This window comes from Nycticebus coucang, chromosome 9 (assembly GCF_027406575.1).
Source record: "Nycticebus coucang isolate mNycCou1 chromosome 9, mNycCou1.pri, whole genome shotgun sequence".
Lineage (NCBI taxonomy): Eukaryota > Metazoa > Chordata > Mammalia > Primates > Lorisidae > Nycticebus > Nycticebus coucang.
In genome coordinates this window covers 37,766,564-37,787,324 of record NC_069788.1, presented here as the reverse complement: position 1 = coordinate 37,787,324, position 20,761 = coordinate 37,766,564, and the positions used below count along the sequence as shown (strand labels likewise).

At 42.7% G+C, this 20,761-nt stretch overlaps 2 protein-coding genes across 6 annotated transcripts in view; one reads left to right on the top strand and one right to left on the bottom strand.

The window, feature by feature from the left end:
* The first annotated feature begins 99 nt into the window (after positions 1 to 99).
* Positions 100 to 1,475, top strand: TOMM6 (translocase of outer mitochondrial membrane 6). Its single transcript, XM_053601998.1, has 3 exons — positions 100 to 376; positions 837 to 941; positions 1,156 to 1,475. The coding sequence occupies exons 1-2, from the start codon at positions 249 to 251 to the stop codon at positions 931 to 933; spliced, it is 225 nt and encodes a 74-aa protein (XP_053457973.1). The 5' UTR covers positions 100 to 248; the 3' UTR covers positions 934 to 941; positions 1,156 to 1,475.
* A 5,714-nt stretch (positions 1,476 to 7,189) lies between these two features.
* USP49 (ubiquitin specific peptidase 49) overlaps positions 7,190 to 20,761 on the bottom strand; it is a 118,761-nt gene continuing 105,189 nt past the window's right edge. For 4 of the 5 annotated variants that reach the window (XM_053601962.1, XM_053601965.1, XM_053601964.1 and 1 more), the window contains 5 exons: positions 19,131 to 20,514; positions 17,377 to 17,581; positions 12,393 to 12,501; positions 10,969 to 11,174; positions 7,190 to 9,915 (listed from right to left, as the gene is read on the bottom strand). In XM_053601962.1, the coding sequence (XP_053457937.1) occupies positions 9,725 to 9,915; positions 10,969 to 11,174; positions 12,393 to 12,501; positions 17,377 to 17,581; positions 19,131 to 20,486 (2,067 nt within the window). In that variant the 5' untranslated portion in view covers positions 20,487 to 20,514 and the 3' untranslated portion in view covers positions 7,190 to 9,724. The remainder of the gene's footprint in view (positions 9,916 to 10,968; positions 11,175 to 12,392; positions 12,502 to 17,376; positions 17,582 to 19,130; positions 20,515 to 20,761) is intronic. The other variant, XM_053601966.1, reaches the window with a different exon arrangement.

Here is a 20,761-nt window from a genome sequence, read left to right as displayed (position 1 = left end):
CATAGAGACCGGCTGGAGAGCCGGAGGTGGGACCTGGAGCTAGGGTAAAGCTGGACTGCGCTCCTCGCCTCGCAGTTCGCGGACGCACAGCGGGGGGCTGTACCTCTCCTGGAGGTCGGGCCCAGCTAGAGCAGCACCACCCTCTGCTGGCCCCCAGCCGGCGGAAGTGCCAGACCGGAAGTTACATAAGCAGAGGGTGCCCGTACGGTGCGTCCTGCAAGGCCTGTGTGGAGCCTAAAGGTATTACCATGGCTTCCAGCGCGGTTTCTGTGAATGCTGCCGGCTCGGCAGATGAAGCTCCCGAAATTCCGGACAACGTGGGAGATTGGCTTCGGGGTGTCTATCGCTTTGCCACCGACAGAAATGATTTCCGGAGGTAACTGAGCTTGGGGAACTTGGTCCCGCTCTGGCCATCGCGACAGTGTACCTGTGCGAGGCTGGTGCCCCCGTAGATTTGTTTGCTTGTCTGATTTGTTTTTAATATTGCCAACATAGTTGCCTTTTCGTGGCTCTGGGTTTGCTTTGCTGACCCTTTTTACTACAATGCCTTTGTGGCAAAATCTGTCACGTGCTTATATTTATAGACAGTGTCACCCTGACTGGAGAAGAGACGCTGCCAGCACATAAACAGGTTTTCCAGCCGTAGACGAGTGTTTAGCTGGCCTTTGTGCTCTTACTAGGCACAGAAACAACCTCCAAATTTCTGCGTAGGGTTTGAGCAACCTGCCATGTAATAACCTTGTGTCAATACTTCAGGAAGCCATTCCCCCTCCGTACTTTTCTTTAACCAAATGATAATATGAGAACACAAGGTTAATGAAATATTGTTTTCCTAGGAACTTGATCCTCAATTTGGGACTCTTTGCTGCGGGAGTTTGGCTGGCCAGGAATTTGAGTGACATTGATCTCATGGCACCTCAGCCAGGGGTGTAGCCGAGTAGGTAAGCACTTAACTACAGCCTTATCTAGAGGCTGGGAGAAGCAGTAATTAATACCAACTATTCCCTAAGTGTAGGAAAGAGACTGGATGTAAAACCCTTAGCTATTCCTAGTTAAATGTTTCTAGATGGTGCAAGGGATTTAAATATCTTACCAGTTTACTTACAGTGCCTTTACGTTTCTAATGCCACCTGTTGTCCTGTCATCTGATTACAGACAATTGGAATCCTGTGCTGCACCTGAACCTTTCAAAAACAGAGCCTATAATCTGTGGCCACCACAAGATATGCCTTGATGGCAGCTGAAGTTTGATCCTCATGGGCACCTTCCCCTTCTCTACCTGGTTTCATTTTGTTCCAAGTCCCCTCAGAACTCCATTTTCTGGTCAGCAGTCAGGCTTCAGCTAAAGCATTGCCTCTGGTCTGTAAAGTTCTGTACATAGTTCAGTACAAGTTTTTGCAGAGGGTGATCTTTGAACATCTGAGGAATAACGATGTTGTTTTAACAAATATTTGAAATAAAGACTGCACACAAAGATAGCTATTTTATTCTTTTAATAAGAAACTTCTTACAAAAACAAGGTGTAAAAAGTCAAGATTACAAAAATCATAAAAACATGATTTATTTTTCACACTTATATAGGAACAAGCTCCAAACATGGATTGTTATGGAGTTGATTTGCTTCATTTGAAAAGAAAAAAAGAAATGGAAACTAACCACCATACGTTGACGTTAACATAGCAATGAAGTTTATTCTTGGGGAATTTGCATTGTTGAATAGTACTGGGGGAAGAAGCCATTTGGTGTTGCATAGCATTTTAGTGCACCAGGTGGGTTTTCCAGGCACCAGAGAGATGTTGTTGCTGGAACAGACTGAGATCTGGAGGCAGAAAAGCGCACTGATGTGTAGGAGGAGGCAAGGTTTACGTATGTCTGGATAGAGCGGCACCTGTGGCTCAGTGGGTAGGTTGCCGGCCCCATATACCGAGGGTAGCAGGTACGAACCCAGCTCCAGCCAGCTAAAACAGCAGTGGCAACTGCAACAAAAAATAGCTGGGCATTGTAGTGGGCACCTGTAGTCCCAGCTACTTGTGAGGCTGAGGCAACAGAATTGCTTAAACCCAAGAGTTGGAGGTTGCTGTGAGCTATAATGCCACAGCACTCTACCAAGGGCAACAAAGTGAGACTCTGTCTCAAAAAAAAAAAAGTATGTCTGGATAGTGGGCACTAAAGTGATACTGCTGAGAAAGATGCTTCCTTTATAGCAGTGATTTTCAGCTGGTGTGCTGCAAAAAATTTTTAAAGATCATTAATTAAATTATTTTTGAAAGAAGTCCAAAGCACAGTAAGTGTATGTGTATATATATATATATATATATATTTTTTTTTTTTTTTTGAGACAGTCTTACTATGTCACCCTTAGTAGAGTGCTATGGCGTCACAGCTCACAGTAACCTCAAACTCTTAGGCTTCAACGATTCTCTTGCCTCAGCCTCCCAAGTAGCTGGGACTACAGGCACCCGCCATAATGCCTGGCTATTTTTTTGTTGCAGTTGTCACTGTTGTTTAGCAGGCCTGGGCTGGATTTGAACCTGCCTGCCTCAGTGTATGTGGCCGGCACCCCAACCACTGAGCATAGGCACCAAGCCTCTTTTTTTTTTTTTTTTTTTGCAATCAACATAATTTAAGTGTGCTGTGGAAGTTTAACTGTGGGTTCAAGTGTGCTGTGAGATAAAAAGGTTGAAAAACACTGCCTTAAAGGAAAAAGATGTTTTCTGACCCTAAAATTCATGGTAGTGCTGTTAAAGGGTTTGGAGTTTTTGGAAGTGGAGTATGTGAGGAACTGGCATGGAAAGACTCGTGCAGCCAAAGAATGAGGTGGAGATAGAGATAGGTTCCTCATGGCAAATTTCTTCTAGTTGGTTTACTCCAATAGGATTTTTTTTTTCCCCTCAGAGACACAGTTTTACTCTATTACCGGAGGTGGAGTGCAGTGGCATCATCAGCATCATCATAGCTTATTGCAACTTCAACTGCCTGGGCCCAAACGATCCTCCTGCCTCAGCCTACTGAGTAGCTGGGACTTGGGCTATACACCCTTTACCCAGCTAAATTTTCTATAATAAGAGTCCCATTCTATAATAAGGATCTCACTCTGTGTGTCAGGCTGGTGGTATATACTCCCAGCTTCAAGCAATCCTCCTGCCTTGGCCTTCCAAAGTGCTAGGATTACTGGCCTGAGCCACCTTGCTGGGCCAGTATTTTTTCAAAATACTGCTTTTGTATGCCAAGTCTCTTATGGAACTGATGGGAGATTAAAAGACAGAATTGGAAAGAAGGGTCAGTATAAATAGTGTAATTGTTACAGCTGACAGATGTCTCTAGCAATTTGTTTACCAAAGGTAAATAGGACAAAATAGTCTTTCCTGACCCTGCCAGTATAAATCTCATTAAGAAAGCTGTTTGTGAATTAGATTTTTTTATATGTTAAAAAAAAACAGCTACTCGGGAAGCTGAGGCAAGAGAATCGCTTAAGCCCAGGAGGTTGCTGTGAGGCCACGGCACTCTACCGAGGGCCATAAAGTGAGACTCTGTCTCTACAAAAAAAAAAAAAAAAAAACAAACTCAGCCCCGGCCAAAAACTGCAAAAGAAAAAAAACAAAACCTACCATTCTCTTTTGGGTATTAATCTGATAGGGAGCCAAGACCCTTTAGCATCTGTCTACATAAGATCACAGATGATCTCAGGGGTTTATATTTTACTGGCTATTAGGACGAAGAAGGATCATATACATGAGAGCAAGGCTAGGTTTGAAGCTGTCAGTGCCAGGGGGGGAACTTTTAAGCCATAGCATAGATAGTAAACCCCATCAGACCTGCATCAGACCACTGCTACAAGAAATACCAGCACCTGGTTTTCATGAAGAATGAAACTTAGATCCTTAAAATCTGCTACATGATTTACTCATAATCGTGAGGTTCTATTTGATAATAATTCCCAAAGTTGAAAAATCAAAATACAGCAAGAATTAAGAAATGGCACCTCCCAAAAGCTTAATTTAAATTTCACTCAAATTGTAATGTTTTGGCTTTAAGTAATAATGTTTACTGTTGAGCAGCGCCCGTAGCTCAGTGGGTAGGGTGCTGGCCACATATACTGAGGCTGGTGGGTTTGAATCCAGCCCGGGCCAGCTAAAACAATGACAACTGCAACAAAAAGAAGAGCCAGGCGTTGTGGAGGGCACATATAATTCTATCTACTTGGGAGGCTGAGGCAAGAGAATCGCTTAAGCCCAAAGAGTTTGAGGTTGCTGTGAGCTGTGATGCCACCGCACTCTACCCAGGGCAACAGCTTGAGATTGTCTGAAAAAAAAGAAAATGTTTACTGTTTGTTGGGTAAAGTTTCATTTACTAGCTTATCAAAGTGATAAGCTATTTTTATCAAAGTGATAAAAATTTGTAAATAAGACCACTAAATCTACAATTTCTAAAAGTTTTGACAAATTTTGTAAATGAAAGTGCCAGCTTTCACCATTGCCAATCCAACAGTCTTCCCAAGGGAAGTTAATTGTATATCCTGTCACTTTTCAGCCCTAGCTAGTTGATACATAGTACTATGAAAATCTCTCACTAGTTAGATTTTTATGAAATATGCCGGCAGAAGTATGGAAAGAATCTACAAAAATGACTGCTTGCCTCTGCTATAGTAGTTATGGCATATTTAAAGCAGTGTGTAGGTTGAACACAAACAAAATGATTACAGTTATAGCCCCAAATCAAGAGATCTGCTATTAAACTTGTTAGATAAAAACTCAAGAGTCATACTTAGAAGGTGCTTTTCAGCTTTAGTGCTGATTTTTAAAAGAATGTGAACCAACAGGGAGATGCATACTTACCAGGTTAAAAAACTAAGTGGCCATGGGAAATTTTACCTGAAAGATACCTCTTCATCTAATTTGTTGATTAGCTAGGCTGAGGGACCCAATTATCAAGTGTGATTTGAATAATGAGCTTTTTAAACACCTTTTGGTGGGCGGTGCCTGTGGCTCAGTGGGTAGGGCACTGGCCCCATATACCCAGGGTGGCAGGTTCGAACCCGGCCCCGGCCAAACTGCAACCAAAATAAAAGTAGCGGGTCTTTCAGGTGGGCACCTGTAGTCCCAGCTACTTGGGAGGCTGAGGCAAGAGAATCACCTAAGCCCGGGAGTTGGAGGTTGCTGTGAGCTGTGATGGCCATTGCACTCTACTGAGGGCAATAAAGTGAGACTCTGTCTCTAAAAAAATAAATAAATAAAAATAAAATGAACACCTTTTGGTGACATCTTATTAGTTCAGTGGAAACTTTTAGGTTGGTGTAAAACATAAGCTATAACAGCCCTCCAGTCTTAGCTGGGTTTTAGCACCTTCCATAGCCACTCAGTACCATCTTAGCCCCTGCCAGGAAAAGGGTATGAAGGCCTGGGACATTGTCTTCGTGCCTTTCCTTTTGCATCATTTGCCTTTGTGTATTACACAGTGCATTGGCTTGTCTTACGATCTAAAAGTTCACATGTGGGGATCGTTTTTTCCACTGCTTCTTACATTTTTATGCAAAAGAACTTCAGAACCAATGAAGGTACCACTTCAGAAGGAACCATTTTTGTTTGGTTTCCACTGTATGTTGCTCAGCATTAATTACTGTTTTGATAAAAACTAAAATACCTTTTCTGAACATTTGTGCTCTCTCAACTAGCTGGAAAAGCAACCCTTCCATTCATAAAATATAATCCCAGATAGGGATAGAGTATACATTTAAGAAGGGGTAGCCTCCCAACCTGATTTGAAAAGGCTCAAATTAATGTTTGGAACAAGAAAAGCGTGGTGAAAAACAATGGTGTACATAGTCTGCCTTGAAAAGCAGTTATATGATGAATAGTCACAAATACAGAATCTGGACATTATAACAAAATTTCAGAATTTGCTGGTAAGAATGATTTGCATTCACACGTGACATGAAATGCTATCTAAAAGTCTGTGATCCCAAAAGTCCTTTAAACACTACACAGACCCATTTGCCCCTTGAAATGACAAGAAGGAATCCTTTCCCTTAATCTTTTCTATCCCATGCAAACAATAATTGGATACAAGGCACCAAATTTTATGAATTGTATAAAATTAGTTCACAAAGCTTTATCAGTAAAACAAATTCCATTTCTCCCTCCTTGTTGCCCTCCTACCTCCACCCCCCAACCCCCTCCTTCCCAACCAAGTTTTCATTCTGCACAACCGTTGAACTCTCTAGGGCCTGCGCTGGGGGATGCCCCACTGCCAGTTAACCCACCTCATTGGTCTTCCCTTGAACTTGGATGGAGTTGTTTGTAAGCATAGCCAGAGTAGGGAACTCATACAATTACTGAGTCTAGAAGCCTTGCCATTAGAAACAAAAATAAACTCTGCTATTGAGTCCATAGGACACAGTAACACTTCTACAGTTTCCAATTTTATTCATGACATTTTAAGAGACCTCTGGAAATTCTTTACATTGTGGCACTGCCCCCCACTCAGCCTGAGAGGAGCTAGATGAAAGCTGGCAAGAGCTCTGCCCACCATTTAATAGAGCTTCAGTATCTGGCTGCAATTTTTTTTTAAACACTAGACAGATACTCAGAGGGTCAGGTCAGATTGAGGTAAAAAATCCTTTTTGAGGGCCAGGGTGCATTCATTTTGGCTGGCTGTGGCAGCAAGCATACATGCCAGCCTGGAAGAGGATTCTTAACTACTTGCCCTGGGAGAGAAGCAGGTCCGTTAATTAAGGTTCGGTTAGGAGACCTTGGGTTTGATTTGGTAGTGTCTAAGTCAGTGTCTACCTGGTTCTTATTTTCTTTTATTTAGAATGTTTCAATTTAAGGTACCATGCAACTGAGACATTCATCAACTCCCAATATGTAAATAAATTAAAGGCAAAGGGACACTTCCCTCATAACAGCCATTGGCTTATGCAGCAGGGAACTCTTTCCTTTAATAAAAATCTCCTTAAATACTAACTTCCTAAGTGTCTAATGCTGCTGCCTCTGGGCACCTGAGGTGTCTGACTGCAGTGGGCACCTCCTTAAGTGTGTAGCTCAATAGAGACTCTGATGTTCATTTCTTTTTTGATACGTGGGTGTTCAGGGAAGTTAAGCACCTATTTCACAAAGTTCTTAATCTGCTTAATAATCCTTATAATATTTGGTATAAAACTACTTAAAAATTAAATTTGAAGCTCTTTCAATTTTCCATTAAGTTTTTATTAATAAGTATTCAAGTATTCCCCCCCCCAGACAATCTGAGGGGTGAAGGGGATGCTCTCTAGAGCTCTTTCCCATCTTGTAAGTTCTCTTTTTTTAGAATAATAAATATAGGGTTCAATGAAAGATGAGGCACAATTCATAAGTTTCTTTTCCTTTTTACTCTCCTTGTTTTTTTTTTTAGTTATGGGGCTTTTCTATTACCACAAAAAGTCATTACCAATCATGCTGACTTATAAATGTGGATCTCAAGAGTACAGCTTCACATCAGAGCCTCTGGCAACATGGGCAGCTGTGACACTTTAAAACAGTGTCCAGGAGAGGGTGAACCCAGGCAAAGCTTATACAAAAAAGCCTGCAGTAGACAATATAAAATAAACAGCATAAAAAATGCCATACGCTATCGCTTCCAAATAAAAGCTAAATATTACAGAAACCTCACAGTGTTGGAAAAAGCAAGTTTAATTTAAATTATAGTCAACTCCTTCCCTATCAGGGTGAGCCATTTTTGTCTGAATTTCCTCCATGTCTCAGTGCTGCCTGGTGGGTCCTATGGGAGAGTTCATCTCAGAAGAGGTCAACAGCAAATGGTACAGATCTGTTCGGGAAATGTGGCTCATCAACATTGCTAAAGCTATAACCCTCATTCTTTAGCCTCACTTTCCCCACTTCCCACCCCTCCCCAAACTCCCTTCCACATCTACTCCCTTCAAGTGACAAATATACTTCTACCTGAATTCAAACATTAATATGATATACTCAGTCAAAAGATGAGCATTATTAGTGACAGGTTGAGGCTCACTGCAGCAACCATAACAACAAGAGTTAGGGCTTGCATTCACTTTCACAGGTGAGTCTAAGTGAAGGATTAAGAAGGGCAACTCATCCTTAGGGACAGTGTCTACTTAAAAAAAAAAAAAGAATGGAAACTCAATGGTGTCTGATGGGGAAACAGGGTTTTTATGTGAGCAATTTCGTTCTATTTAGAAACTGACCCAATTTAAAAAGAAAATGTATTTTACTTGCACTGGAGTAAAGGACAGGGCACTCCTTTTTTTTTTTTTTTTTTTTTGGTAGAGACAGAGTCTCACTTTACCGCCCTCGGTAGAGTGCCATGATGTCACAGGACTCACAGCAACCTCCAGCTCTTGGGCTTACGCGATTCTCTTGCCTCAGCCTCCCGAGCAGCTGGGACTACAGGCACCTGCCACAACGCCTGGTTATTTTTTTGTTGCAGTTTGGCCAGGGCTGGGTTTGAACCCGCCACCCTCAGTATATGGGGCCAGCGCCCTACTCACTGAGCCACAGGCGCCACCTAGGACAGGGCACTCTTGCTTTTTTTCTGTAATGGATTCAGTATAGAAGGGTAAAGCAAGGGTAGAGATTAACAGATCTGGGAGGAAATAAGCCACAGCCATCAACAATAAATTGTTCAAATATGTAGGGGATAGATTCCTAAGGAGTTCCCATACCCTAGAAAAGCAAAAGCTACCAAATGTGAACGTGGACATTCTATTCTCCAGGAGCAGGAAAGAAGCTGTAGGCTAAGAAGCTGCATGCTATACCAAGGTGAGAACAGGTGATGTACATTCAAATAAGCCCTGGACCACCAGCTATCCCTGCCCACCTTCAACTGAGTTCTAGAAAGCTTCAGACAGCTGATTAAGGAGCAATTTAAACCAAACTATGTGCATACCCTAGACCTGAACCAGGAACCTGCTAAAGAACTGGGATAGCCAGGAGTGCCCTTAGGCTCTGCATGCAGCAAAGAATATATTCTAGTCTACGGCTTCCTTGTACGAACCGCCCCATTTTTAGAATGAAGGAGAATTCATGCCAGTCTCAGAAGTGTGGAGTGATTAAATTACAGCAGCAGTCAGGGAGGGTATGATGTATGAAAACCCACCCATTTTGCATGGGGCAATTTGCTCCATGGATCTCACTCTACTCTTCAACTGCTAGCCCCTGCAAAAGGAAGCAAGCATGTTTTCAGCCTTTAAGGGTTATTTCCTTTGTGGGAATAAATCCTTATACTTTTATCTCCCACCTGGGAACCAATACCATCCAGCAAGCTGCCAGCCCAGGGCCCTTCCTCATGTGCTCTGTCCAGGGCTGCTCACATAGGATGGGTTCTTCTGGTGCTTTAAGGAGGTCCTGATTAGCAGGAGAATCACAAAATGGAGAGAAAACAGGGCTGCTCTCCTGCATGGATATGATCAATCTATCCTCTTTCCTTTACCCAGATCCCTCTAGATTCAAAAACAACTGATGAAAGAATCTTCACAGAAGTTATTCCTTTTGATTTGTTTTTATGAAAAGAGGGAATTTCCAAATCCGTTCAAGAGAAAGTAACTATAAAATTTATAGTAGTACATGAATTACTCAGCACCTTCTACTCTAGACCCAGTGAGGTAAAGCCAGTAATCTGTTCCTGCAGTAAGCCTTATTTCCTACAAGAGGAAAGATGTATGGACACCAATAGTTTAAAAGCAAGCCAGTCTTTGATACATGCCTCCCATTCAGGGGAATGTCTGTGGTCTGCCTTCATCGTTGTTGCTGGACTGCACCTGAGCTTGGAGTTGGGTTTCTGAGATTCTTGCATTGCCCTGCACTGTTCTTTGAGTGTAAAAAAGGATGTAGGCCTGGGTTTTGCACACTTCCTCGACACTGCATACATTCAGCTTTGAGTCATTGCAGTGGACCCAAAAACCTGGGAAACCAAAGGAGAGAAAGAGAGAAAATGACTACCCAGCTTACATTTCCAAACAGCAGGCAAAATCAGGAGATGAAGAAAGGGACAAGAGGAGTTCTGAATAGAGCCAACTCTTGATTATTGGTGTAGGGGACAAATAAATGAAACCAACAGACTTCTCTGTAACTGGCTTTATCCCACCAAACCCCACTACAACATTACAGGCTGGTCTCAACTACCAACTGACTGTAATTTTTGTCCTCATTTTACTCAGGCTTTTTCATTGTCCATTCGGGCCTTCTACAAAGATATCGAGGCTGTTGGGAGGGAGGCAATGGGAAGAGGAGGAGAAGGAGAGGAGAAATGGAAATAGAGGAGTGAGATAAAATAACATTTAGAATGAATAAAACAGTTATTTGTTCACAGGCTCTAGCTGCCCCAAGGGCTGAGGGGTTTGAGAACAGTATACTGCTGAAAACACAGGTGTAGCTCATCTGCCTCAGTGCAGTAGCTGGGAGGCTCCACTCTGGAGGACAAGGACTGAAATCGCCTTTGGAGGGGACCTTGCATCCTCACACCTCCCACATAAAGGAAGCATTAAGGATGTAGTAAGTGCTCAGTAAATGTCCTCAGCTTTATTATGAGCTTATGCTTATGAGATTCATACAATATCTCCATATTACACAAGTACTTTTGTTTCTGCACAATCAAGAAGGAAACTGAGATCTACAAAAGAAGCATTACCGCAGCAATAGTAATACTATAGATAACCAATACTACCAATAATATCAATAATACTACAATATCCTCCAACACTGAGCAAGTACTATGTGCTAGGTGCTCTTCTAAGCATTTTTTATGTGTCAGTTCTTTTTAATTCTTAGAATGAGCATATGTTGTTACTTAGTGACATACCCAAAATTTGAATCCAACTTTCATGGTTGTTTCTACTAGATTTTATTGTATATAATTTTCTCCTAGGTAACGAGTGGGATAGAAATAAATGGGAAGCAATAAAATGTGGACAAATCAACCCTTGTGTCCCCCCACCCCACAGTCAAGCGCACGCACCTCCCTCTGTGTTGTAGCAATAGGCTGTGTAGTGTCCTGAGCCAAACCCTTTCCCGTGATGCATGACCACTGCGGAGAGATCATAGGCAAAGGTCTCTTTGTCAAGAGAGGAGAGCATGTCCCTGCAGCAGTAAGGTTCCATGCTTAATACCTGGTCAAAGACGACATGGACCCCAATCTTCTCTCGATGATTACGGCCAGACCACCTAGAACATGGATATAAACTTCTTACTGATAAAAACTGATATATGCATTCAGAGGGAGAGGTAGGTAAAGGTAAAGCAGGCAACCAAGAAAACTTAACTTTCTGCCTTTGGTTTTCCCATCAATAAAATGGTGGTAATCAATGCCTGTATATATTTGCTGTGAATGTTCCATGAAGTACTCTGAACCTAGAGATCCCTAAACAAGCAACCTAGGCAACAATCCTTTTGTATTTACTGTTTGCCCTTCCTTTCACACATTATTTTGCACTTCATACTGAAGATGGATCTACATAAGCCCAAGTAAAGCTAGAAATTACTTTCTTTCCTTCTCTCTCTCTTTTTCTTTTCTTTTTTTTTTTTTGAGACAGAGTCTCAAGCTGTTGTCGTCGTGGGTAGAGTGCTGTGCCGTCACAGCTCACATCAAACTCCAACTCTTGGGCTTAAGCGATTCTCTTGCCTCAGCCTCCCAAGTAGCTGGGATTGCAGGTTCCTGCCACAACACCCAGCTATTTTTTTGATTGTAGTTGTCATTGTTTGGCGGGCCTGGGCTGGATTCGAACCCACCAGTTCCAGTGTATGTGGCTGGTGCCTTAGCTGCTTGAGCTACAGGCACCAAGCCTTTCCTTCTCTTTTTTTTTTTGCAGTTTTTGGCCAGGGCTGGGTTTGAACCCACCATCTCTGGTATATGGGACCAGTGCCCTACTCCTTTGAGCCACAGGCGCTGCCCTCCTTCTCTTTTAAAATAGGTTCTCACTCTGTCACTCAGGCTAGAGTGCAGTGGTGCAATAATAGCTTACTGTATATTACATCTCTTGGACCAATTGATCCTTTAACTTCAGCCACTCAAGAAACTAAAACTACAGGTGTATGCCACCATACTCGGCTAAGTTTTTTAAAACTTTTTTAGAGATGGAGTCTTGCTATGTTGCCCAGACTGGCTTCAAACTCCTGGCCTCAAGCAATCTTCCCGTAGAAAATCTTTAAGCGCAGATACCTAGGCTAGACAATTAAACAGGGCCATGAGAGCAGAAGTCCAGTCCTGCTTGGCCCCAACATCAACATACCTTACTGGATATGAACCATTTTATTTCCATGGAAAGCACAAAGTCTTAAGGGAATAGGTCTCTTATCCTCACATCAAAGAAGTCATTTTCTCCCAACAAAGCCTTTGAAGCAAGCTATTCCCACAGCCATCTGGGACTCCCAGTGCATTCTCACCTGAATCTTTTAAGGTGCAGCCGGAGGACCTGAGGTAGTCTGTAGATTATTAACTGTTTTCTAGCTTCAGTCAGAACAAGGGGTTTTGGATTGGATTTTCGTCGTTTGCCTATATGGTTTGGAAAAGTATAAGACAGATGGTGAGGAGTCACATTCTTTTCTAGCTATGGCATAGTCAATGACTTGCTACTCAGAATGCATTCTCCTTGTTTACCAGTATTTGAACCTCAGTTTTATTTGGGACAGCAATGTGATCCTCTTTAAAGCTGCATTTCTTAGCTTCATATGCCTACATGATATGGCTGTGGAAGTTCTGGCTAAGATGAAAGGAATGATGTGTGGCACTCTTGGAATGGGAGTGACTTAGTTGTAAGGAAGTTATAAGACTTAAAGGGAGCTGACTCAGTTGTAAGGTGCATCCCTTTGTCCTTCCCACGGTCTGCAACAGCTGGAATTCCTCTTGGGCCACAAAACAACCTGAGGATGGAAACCTTGCATTAGGATAGTAAAGGAAAAAGACAGAAGGAGTTTGGGTCCCTGATGACCATACAACCTTCATGCCAGCCCCTGAATGTCTGTCAGAGTTCTTTTATACAACAGAAGGTTGTATGGTTGTATGTCTGTCAGATTTCTTTTATACAACAAAAAGGTTGTATCTCTTGTCAAGTCACTGTTATTTGGGTTGACTGTTACATGCAATCAAACTCACTTTTCAAACTTTTGCCGTCAGCAATTTCTAAAATAGGTAGAGGTTTACAATAATGCACTCCTGATAGCATGGCTTTAATTGTGAATAAGAAACATATGTTAGGGTTCTTGCCCTTTATATATGGACTCATAAATTATAATATAGCATAGTATAATTTTAAAAAGCTTTTTGTTTTCACTAGAAAGTCCTAATTCTATTTCCTGTTTATAGCCAGTTGTGTGCTACTGGATGAATTATTCAAAACTCAGAAGCTCAGTTTCCTCACTAGTAAAAGAGAGAATAATCCATATATTTCAGGCTTAGGAAAAAGATAAAAAGGGTAAGATTACCAAAGATCAGAATATTTACACAGATTTTTTTCAGCATGATTTGCTTATGGCACATTAGAAAAATATTTAGAAAATAAGCTCTGGCTAGGCACCTGTGGCTCAAGTGACTAAGGCGCCAGCCACATACATCTGAGCTGGTGGGTTCGAATCCAGCCTGGGCCCACCAAACAATGATGGCTACAACCAAAAAATAGCTGGGTGTTGTGGCGGGCGCCTGTAGTCCCAGCTACTTGGGAGGCTGAGGCAGGAAAATCACTTGAGCCCAGGAGTTGGAGGTTGCTGTGAGCTGTGATGCCACAGCACTCTACCCAGGGGGACAGAAAAAGAAAATAAGCTCTGCTGGTTCTGTATTTTTATGCTGTACCTAGTTTTGGGGATATGTTTCTTTGACAGAAACATACTGCTGGACATGCAGGACAAAGCTGATAGGTGTCTAAATTCACCTAGTCCAAAGCAGAACCAGTTCTCAGACTGTAATTTTATTTCTGGTAGGAAATGCATTTCTAAATTTCAGCAAATAAACAATGAAAAAGTTCTCTTCATTTCCATCAGCAGCCTTCTTGAGAACATTCACTGGTGACTATTCTATTTTATTTTATTTATTTATTTATTTATTTATTTTTCTAATTTTATTTCTGGTAGGAAATGCATTTCTAAATTTCAGCAAATAAACAATGAAAATAAAGTTCTCTTCATTTCCATCAGAACCTTCTTGAGAACATTCACTGGTGACTGTTCTATTATATTAATTATATTGGTAAATGGATGGGCATATAAAACGAGTGGTCAAGTGTGGTTCTTGCTAATTGTCTTCAAGCTATTGAAACCATGGTCTCACTGTCTGAAGAGCTTGGCATCTGATTCCAAGTCCTGTCTATACCACTTGTAAAAAGTAGCAAATGACAGCCAGATGCCATACACAGCTTTCTGTGACAATAGGATGTGGAGGTGTTGCTTCTCATAATAAATTGCATCAAAATGAGTGTGCCGTAGGAGAAGCTGTTACCAGAGTGTGCAGTCACAATATGTGGGGGCATGAGCAGAATTCAGAGGGGCCTGGCCTTATTTTATATTCCTATTCACCAGATTTTTGAAAATTACTGCAGCTTTGCCTGAGAACCCTCGCAGTGACTGCCACCCTCAGCAGAGGGAGTATGTGAGCTAAAATGAAGACAACATAGAATCCGGCTTTGTTTCCCTAAAATGAAATTCACAAAGAAAAGAAATTAGGGATTCAATTGAAATTGATCAATTCTGTCTCTGTTTGATTAAACTGGCCACACAGAGAGATAAAAGACCGACAATTTTGGAATTTCACAAGCAACAGATCAATGCATCTTATGCCCTCACCATAGCTTCCCTTCCCTGTCATTATTTGCATCTGCCTAGAGAAAGCCTGCTAAATTGGCATACCTGGCAGCCAGAGAAAACAATCTTTTCTTGAATAAAATAAATAAAAGTATTTCTTAGCTAATCTATCACATCCCAGAATGATAAAGCTGTTAATATCCTTTTGTTACTTACAAGTTAAAAAATATATACTGCTCCAATGAAACAAATCAACTCACCTGCTTCTCTGTATCTCAAAATAAAACAGTACAACATTTCAAAAAAAATTTTTTTTTGAGACAGAGTCTCACTTTGTCACCCTTGGTAGAGTGCATGGTGTTATAGCTCATAGCAACCTCAAACTCATGGGCTCAAGCCATCCTCTTGCCTCAGTTTTTCATTTTTAGTAGAGACAGGGTCTCACTCTTGCTTAGGCTGGTCTTGAACTCCTAAGCTTAAGTGATCCATGCAACTTGGCCTCCCAGAGTGCTATGATTACAGGAGTGAGCCACCTCTCCCAGCCTCAAATTTTGTTTTAAAATGTCAAAATGATATCAAGCATGACTTTTAGTTTTTATCCTAATCCCTCAAAGAACATAACAGGGCTCCTATAATTTACTATTTAAAAAAAAAAAAAAGCAGGGCGGCGCCTGTGGCTCAAGGAGTAGGGCACCGGTCCCATATGCCGGAGGTGGCGGGTTCAAACCTAGCCCTGGCCAAAAAAAAAAAAAAAGCAAAATATATTAAAAAGTGGTACCATAAGATTTTTTTTCTAAAAATTATAATCCAAACTATTTTATAACTGAAAATTGATTTCTAGGTCTCTGTATATAATCCATTAATTTTATATTTTTAGTTTCCAAATCTTTATATGCTATAAAACCCAAACATAGCTTGTACATATTTGGACCGCATTTCCTCTGTCCATGCTGGGTTAGCAAAACATTAAGGTTTGTGTGGCAAGACAGAAGGACCCTGCATAAGATGCCCACATAACCATATGAGGAGAGCTCTGCTTTAAAATTAAAGCTATAATAGATAAAAGCCTTAGGATCCTCTCTAAAATGTGAAATTTTCAGACAAGTGGAAAAAAATATGGAGAAAATATCCATTAAGTTGCTGCCTTAAGACTTAACTTTCTTGGGCATATTGTACCCATTTTAAGCATCACTTTTGACAGACTTTAATTCTACCAATTTAGTACAATAGCATGCTTTTATTTCTTTTTTTTTTTTTTGAGACAGTCTTACTATGTTGCCCTCAGGAGAGTGCCGTAGCATCATAGCTCACAGCAACCTCAAACTCTTGGGTTTAAGCGATTCTCTTGCCTCAGCCTCCCAAGCAGCTGGGACTACAGGTGCCCACCACAATGCCCAGCTATTTTTTTTTTGTTGTAGTTGTCATTGTTGTTTGGCAGGCCCAGGCTAGGTTCGAACCCACCAGCTTGGGTGTATGTGGCTGGTGCCCTACCTACTGGGCTACGGGTGCCACCCACAAAACATGCTTTTCTATTATCATACCCTTTAAACAAGCTATGCCATCTGAATTTAGATTAAATAAGACCTGTCAGACTCCATATTCATGAATTTAAGCAGAAGTCCTATAACACTATGAAGCTAATTACTAACATTCTCAGAGTCCCCATTTTAGAAATTATACTTTCATATACCTCCCAAGATAACTAATGGCAATCAGGAGCAGTCAAAGGAGGCACAATTCCTCCATCTTCATTTTTTGTTTGTTTGTTTCAAAATAGTTTAACTATTGCCCCAGGTTTGAGTGCCATGGAGTCATAGCTCACAGCAACCTCAAACTCTTCGACTTGAGCAATCCTCTTGCCTCAGCCTCCTGAGTAGCTGGGACTACAGGAACCCACCACAATGCCTGGCTAGTATTTTCTATTTTTAGTAGAGATGGGGTCTCACTGGTGCTCAGGGTGGTCTCAAGCTCCTGAGCTCAAGCAATCCACTTGTCTTAGCCTCCCAGAGTGCTAGGATTATAGATGTGAGCCACCTCACCTGTCCCTTTGTTTTGTTTTTTTACCATGTTTTTTACCATTTTGTTTTTTACTATTAAATGCTGTAAATTATTGTGCAATCATTCAAGGAAACAGTCTGAGATGGAGAATCTGCAAGTCCCTGTTCACTTCTCTCACCCTGGCATTCTTCCTCTTGACTTCAATCCTTCCATGAGCTTGTTTTCAGAGAAATAAGAGAAAAAAAAATATTTAAAAGATGCTTTACGGCTTGGTACCTGTAGTACAGTGGTTACAGCACCGGCTACATACACCCAGGCTGGCAGATTCGAACCCAGGCCGGGCTAGCTAGACAACAATGACAACTGCAACCAAAAAATAGCCAGGTGGTGTGGCAGGTGCCTGTAGAGGTTGAGGCAAGAGAATTGCTTAAGCCAAGAGTTTGAGGTTGCTGTGAGCTGTGAGGCCACGGCACTTTACTGAGGGCAACAAAATAAGACTCTGTCCCTCCCCCCCAAAAAAAGATGCTTTAGAACCATTCAATATCAGTATTACTTTTGACTAAGAAGGAAAAAGAGACACCTAAAACTAATATTCCAGTTGCACCCCCCTCCATCTGTACCCCTTCCACACAGCACTCACTGTTACACTGGTCACAAGCGTAGATTCTCCCTTCTAGAGCTTCTGTCTCTGTGAACTTGGCCAGCATCTCAGTGAGCAGGCACTCGGTCTGATTCAAAGGGACAAACCCCTTTTCTATGCAGTGATAGCGTTCCGGGAATTCCAGGGACAGATCCCAAAAGGGCTCAATGGTATTGGATTTGTAATTGCATGATACACATGTGACCTAAAATGAAAAGAGTGATTTACAGATTATATAACTTTCATGCTTTCCACATACATTTTTGTTTGTTCTATATAAAACACATAACTTTATGAAAACTAAGTGTATTATTTTTTTAAAAATTATATTAAAGTAACATACATACTTTAACATATTATTTCTATATATATTCTTAACTATGTGATGGTAGCTGGAATTCAAACACCACACTGAACAGAGATTATACCTCCTCCCTTTCCTCTTCTCTCCCAAAATACATACTCTACTATTAAATGCTGTAAGTTATTGTGCAATCATTCAAGGAAACTCTGAGATGGAGAATCTGCAAGTCCCTGTTCACTTCTCTCACCCTGGCATTCTTCCTCTTGACTTCAGTCATTCCATGCAGTTCAAGTTGCCTTTGGTTTTGCTCTTCTTTCTTGAAGGACCCCTAAACAATCCCCTCCATCTCCAGAGCCTCAAAGTACTGTGATAACATCTCTTCTCCCCCACAACTTAACCAGATGCACCTTTCTTTGTAAGGGAAGAGGAGATAGAGAAGATGCTGATAAATACTCTCCTTTCACATGCTAAAAACAAAAACCTAAACAAGCTTTTTCCATCCCTCTCACCATTCTTTCAAAACACTAAACCCTAAGACACAAAACCTCAGTAACACAGTACAGAGATTTTACTTGAATCTCTTAAATTTTTACCATAAAAATTTTCTTTCTGGGCTTGGTGCCTATAACTCAGTGGTTAGGGAGCCAGCCATATACACCAAGGCAGGCGGGTTCGAACCTTGCCAGGGCCTGCTAAACAACAATAACTGCAACAAAAAAAGAGCCAGGCGTTATGGTGGACGCCCATAGTCCCAGCTACTTGGGATGCTGAGGCAAGAGAACTACTTAAGGCCAAGAGTTAGAGATTGCTGTGAGCTATGATGTTACAGCACTCTACCGAGGGCGACATATGAGACTCTCTCAAAAACAAAATTTCTTTCTGGATATTTTCATAAGGCCTTATCTATGAATCTTTGCATAGGTCCATAAATGGCAAAAGATTCAGAAAATGAAAGATAATAGGAAGGAGAGGTACATAGGCCTTCAACACACCACTAGCCACCTACCTTCCTTGTACATAAAGAAGGAAGAAAGCTTTCAGACTACTATGGAACCAGAATAACCAGAGTTACTATGGAACTCTGTTCAGTTTTCTAAAACTGATCAAAGGATGGCATGCCAACAATGCGTACTTAATTATAGAAATGAGAATATATACCCATATCTTCATTAATAGGTAATACATTTACTGAAACTAAAGTGATGCGGCAAGTTTAACTAAAAATGTAGCCAAAAAAAGAACATAGGTAAGTTCACCAACAAGGCCATCACAATGTACAGAACAATGAAAGGTACAATGATCACCCTTAAAAAATGCATAATTGCAGCAATTGTTAGCTGTCCTAATTATTAGCCCAATAATCTGGGGGAGGCATTCATAGGAAACCCCAACATAGAATCTCTCTCAGTTGTGTTAGGCAGAGTTCGGGTAGGAGTGGGCACACACCTACCTGACTAAGCAGCTGCCCATGAAAAATGGTATTTACCACCTTTAAAACCTGTTTGGTGAGCTTTCTCTGGGAGAAGGGGATGAGGATGCGGCGCGTGGTGCCCTCTGATTCAAGTTCCTGCTGCACTTTGTGCAGTAGTTCGCAGAGAAATTCCTGCGCATCCTGTTGGTCGTAGCCACGGAAGGCAGGGATCAGGCTCCAGACGGAGTGAAGCATGGCGAAGGGCGACACGAGGGCCCACTTCCCAGACCACATGACTCGAAAGAGGGTGTGGAGTTCCCGGCAGAGGGAAATGTGCTTGGAGCTCGGCTCCTTATTCTGGATGAGCTCTAGACTCCGTGTAACAGAGGCCCCACCGTTCCTGCAAAGGCCCTCCCGCTCGCATGCCTCGGCCCTGTCGCTCCTCGAGTTCAGCTCCGTGGCCGAGGAACTGGCCAGCCTGCCAGAAAGCTGAGGCTTCCCATTGGCGGCTTTGGGAAACAAATATTCCGTTTGGGAAGGGTCAAGGTTCAGGAAACATTCTCGGAACTTTTGGAGGTGGCTGAGCACCTGGAGGATGGAGTTCATGTAGCAGGTGTTGCCCAGATTGCGCAGGCCAGTGACGCCCGGGGCCACGGCCGGCTGGCGGCGGGGCTTGAGTGCGGCCGGGGGCGCTCTGCGTGAGGTAGGCAGGGTGGTAGGGCGCTCGGCGGCCAGGCCCGCGTCCCGGGGCGTGTGCGGGAGCAGCCGCGCGCTTTTGCGCGGAGGGGCGCTGGCCAGCTCCTCCAGCAGCCGCCGTTTCACCTCGCGCCGCCGCTCCCGCGCGGCTTCCTTCTTGCGCTCCAGTGCCTCCTCCTGCCGCTGTTGCTGCAGCTTGGCTCGGCCCCGGGAGCTCTTCTCGAACCACAGCCGCAGTGTCTTGGCCAGCAGGCGCTGGCGGCGGTACCACAGCGCAGTGAGCATCTGCGGCTGTCCCTGAGGAGCACGCTGCTGCGGGACCACGTCCTCACCCGAAGCCATGGACCTTAGCGTCCGCCCATGTCTCATTAGCTGGTCCTCCTTCTTGCCACGGACTGCCAGGAGGGAGCTTCTCAGCAGCTTCAGGTCCCCCTCGGGGTTATCATTGAGCACGTAATCCTTGCACAGGTAACAGAACACATAGAGATCCCGGACTTCCATGGCTAGCGGGTGTCCAGTCGCTTCAAAGTGTTTCAGTGCGTGGTCCTCAATGTAGCGGCCGCAAGCCACGTGGGAGCACTTGAGACAAGCCCACACAGACTCGGTGGTGGTGCACTCCATGCAGCACCACTTCTGAGGGTTCAGGATGGAGTGGTCCTGGGCGAGCCGTAACCGCCCTACATGTTTGCATCTATCCATGTCTTATAGAAGTCGCCACTTTCTTAACCTGGCACAACAGAAACGAAACAAGAAAAAACAAAATACTGTCAGCAAAATATCTTCCTTTAAAAAGACTTGCAATTAGCACTTCAACTCAAGATTATTTCATTTTCAATTTGAAATTGGTTCCTTTGAAAGTTCTCTTTTTTCTTTTTAAGGCCTATTGGAGCAGGATGTGGTGGCTCACGTCTGTAATCCTAACACTCTGGGAGGCTGAGGAGAGATCACTTGGGCTCAGGATTCCGAGACCAGCC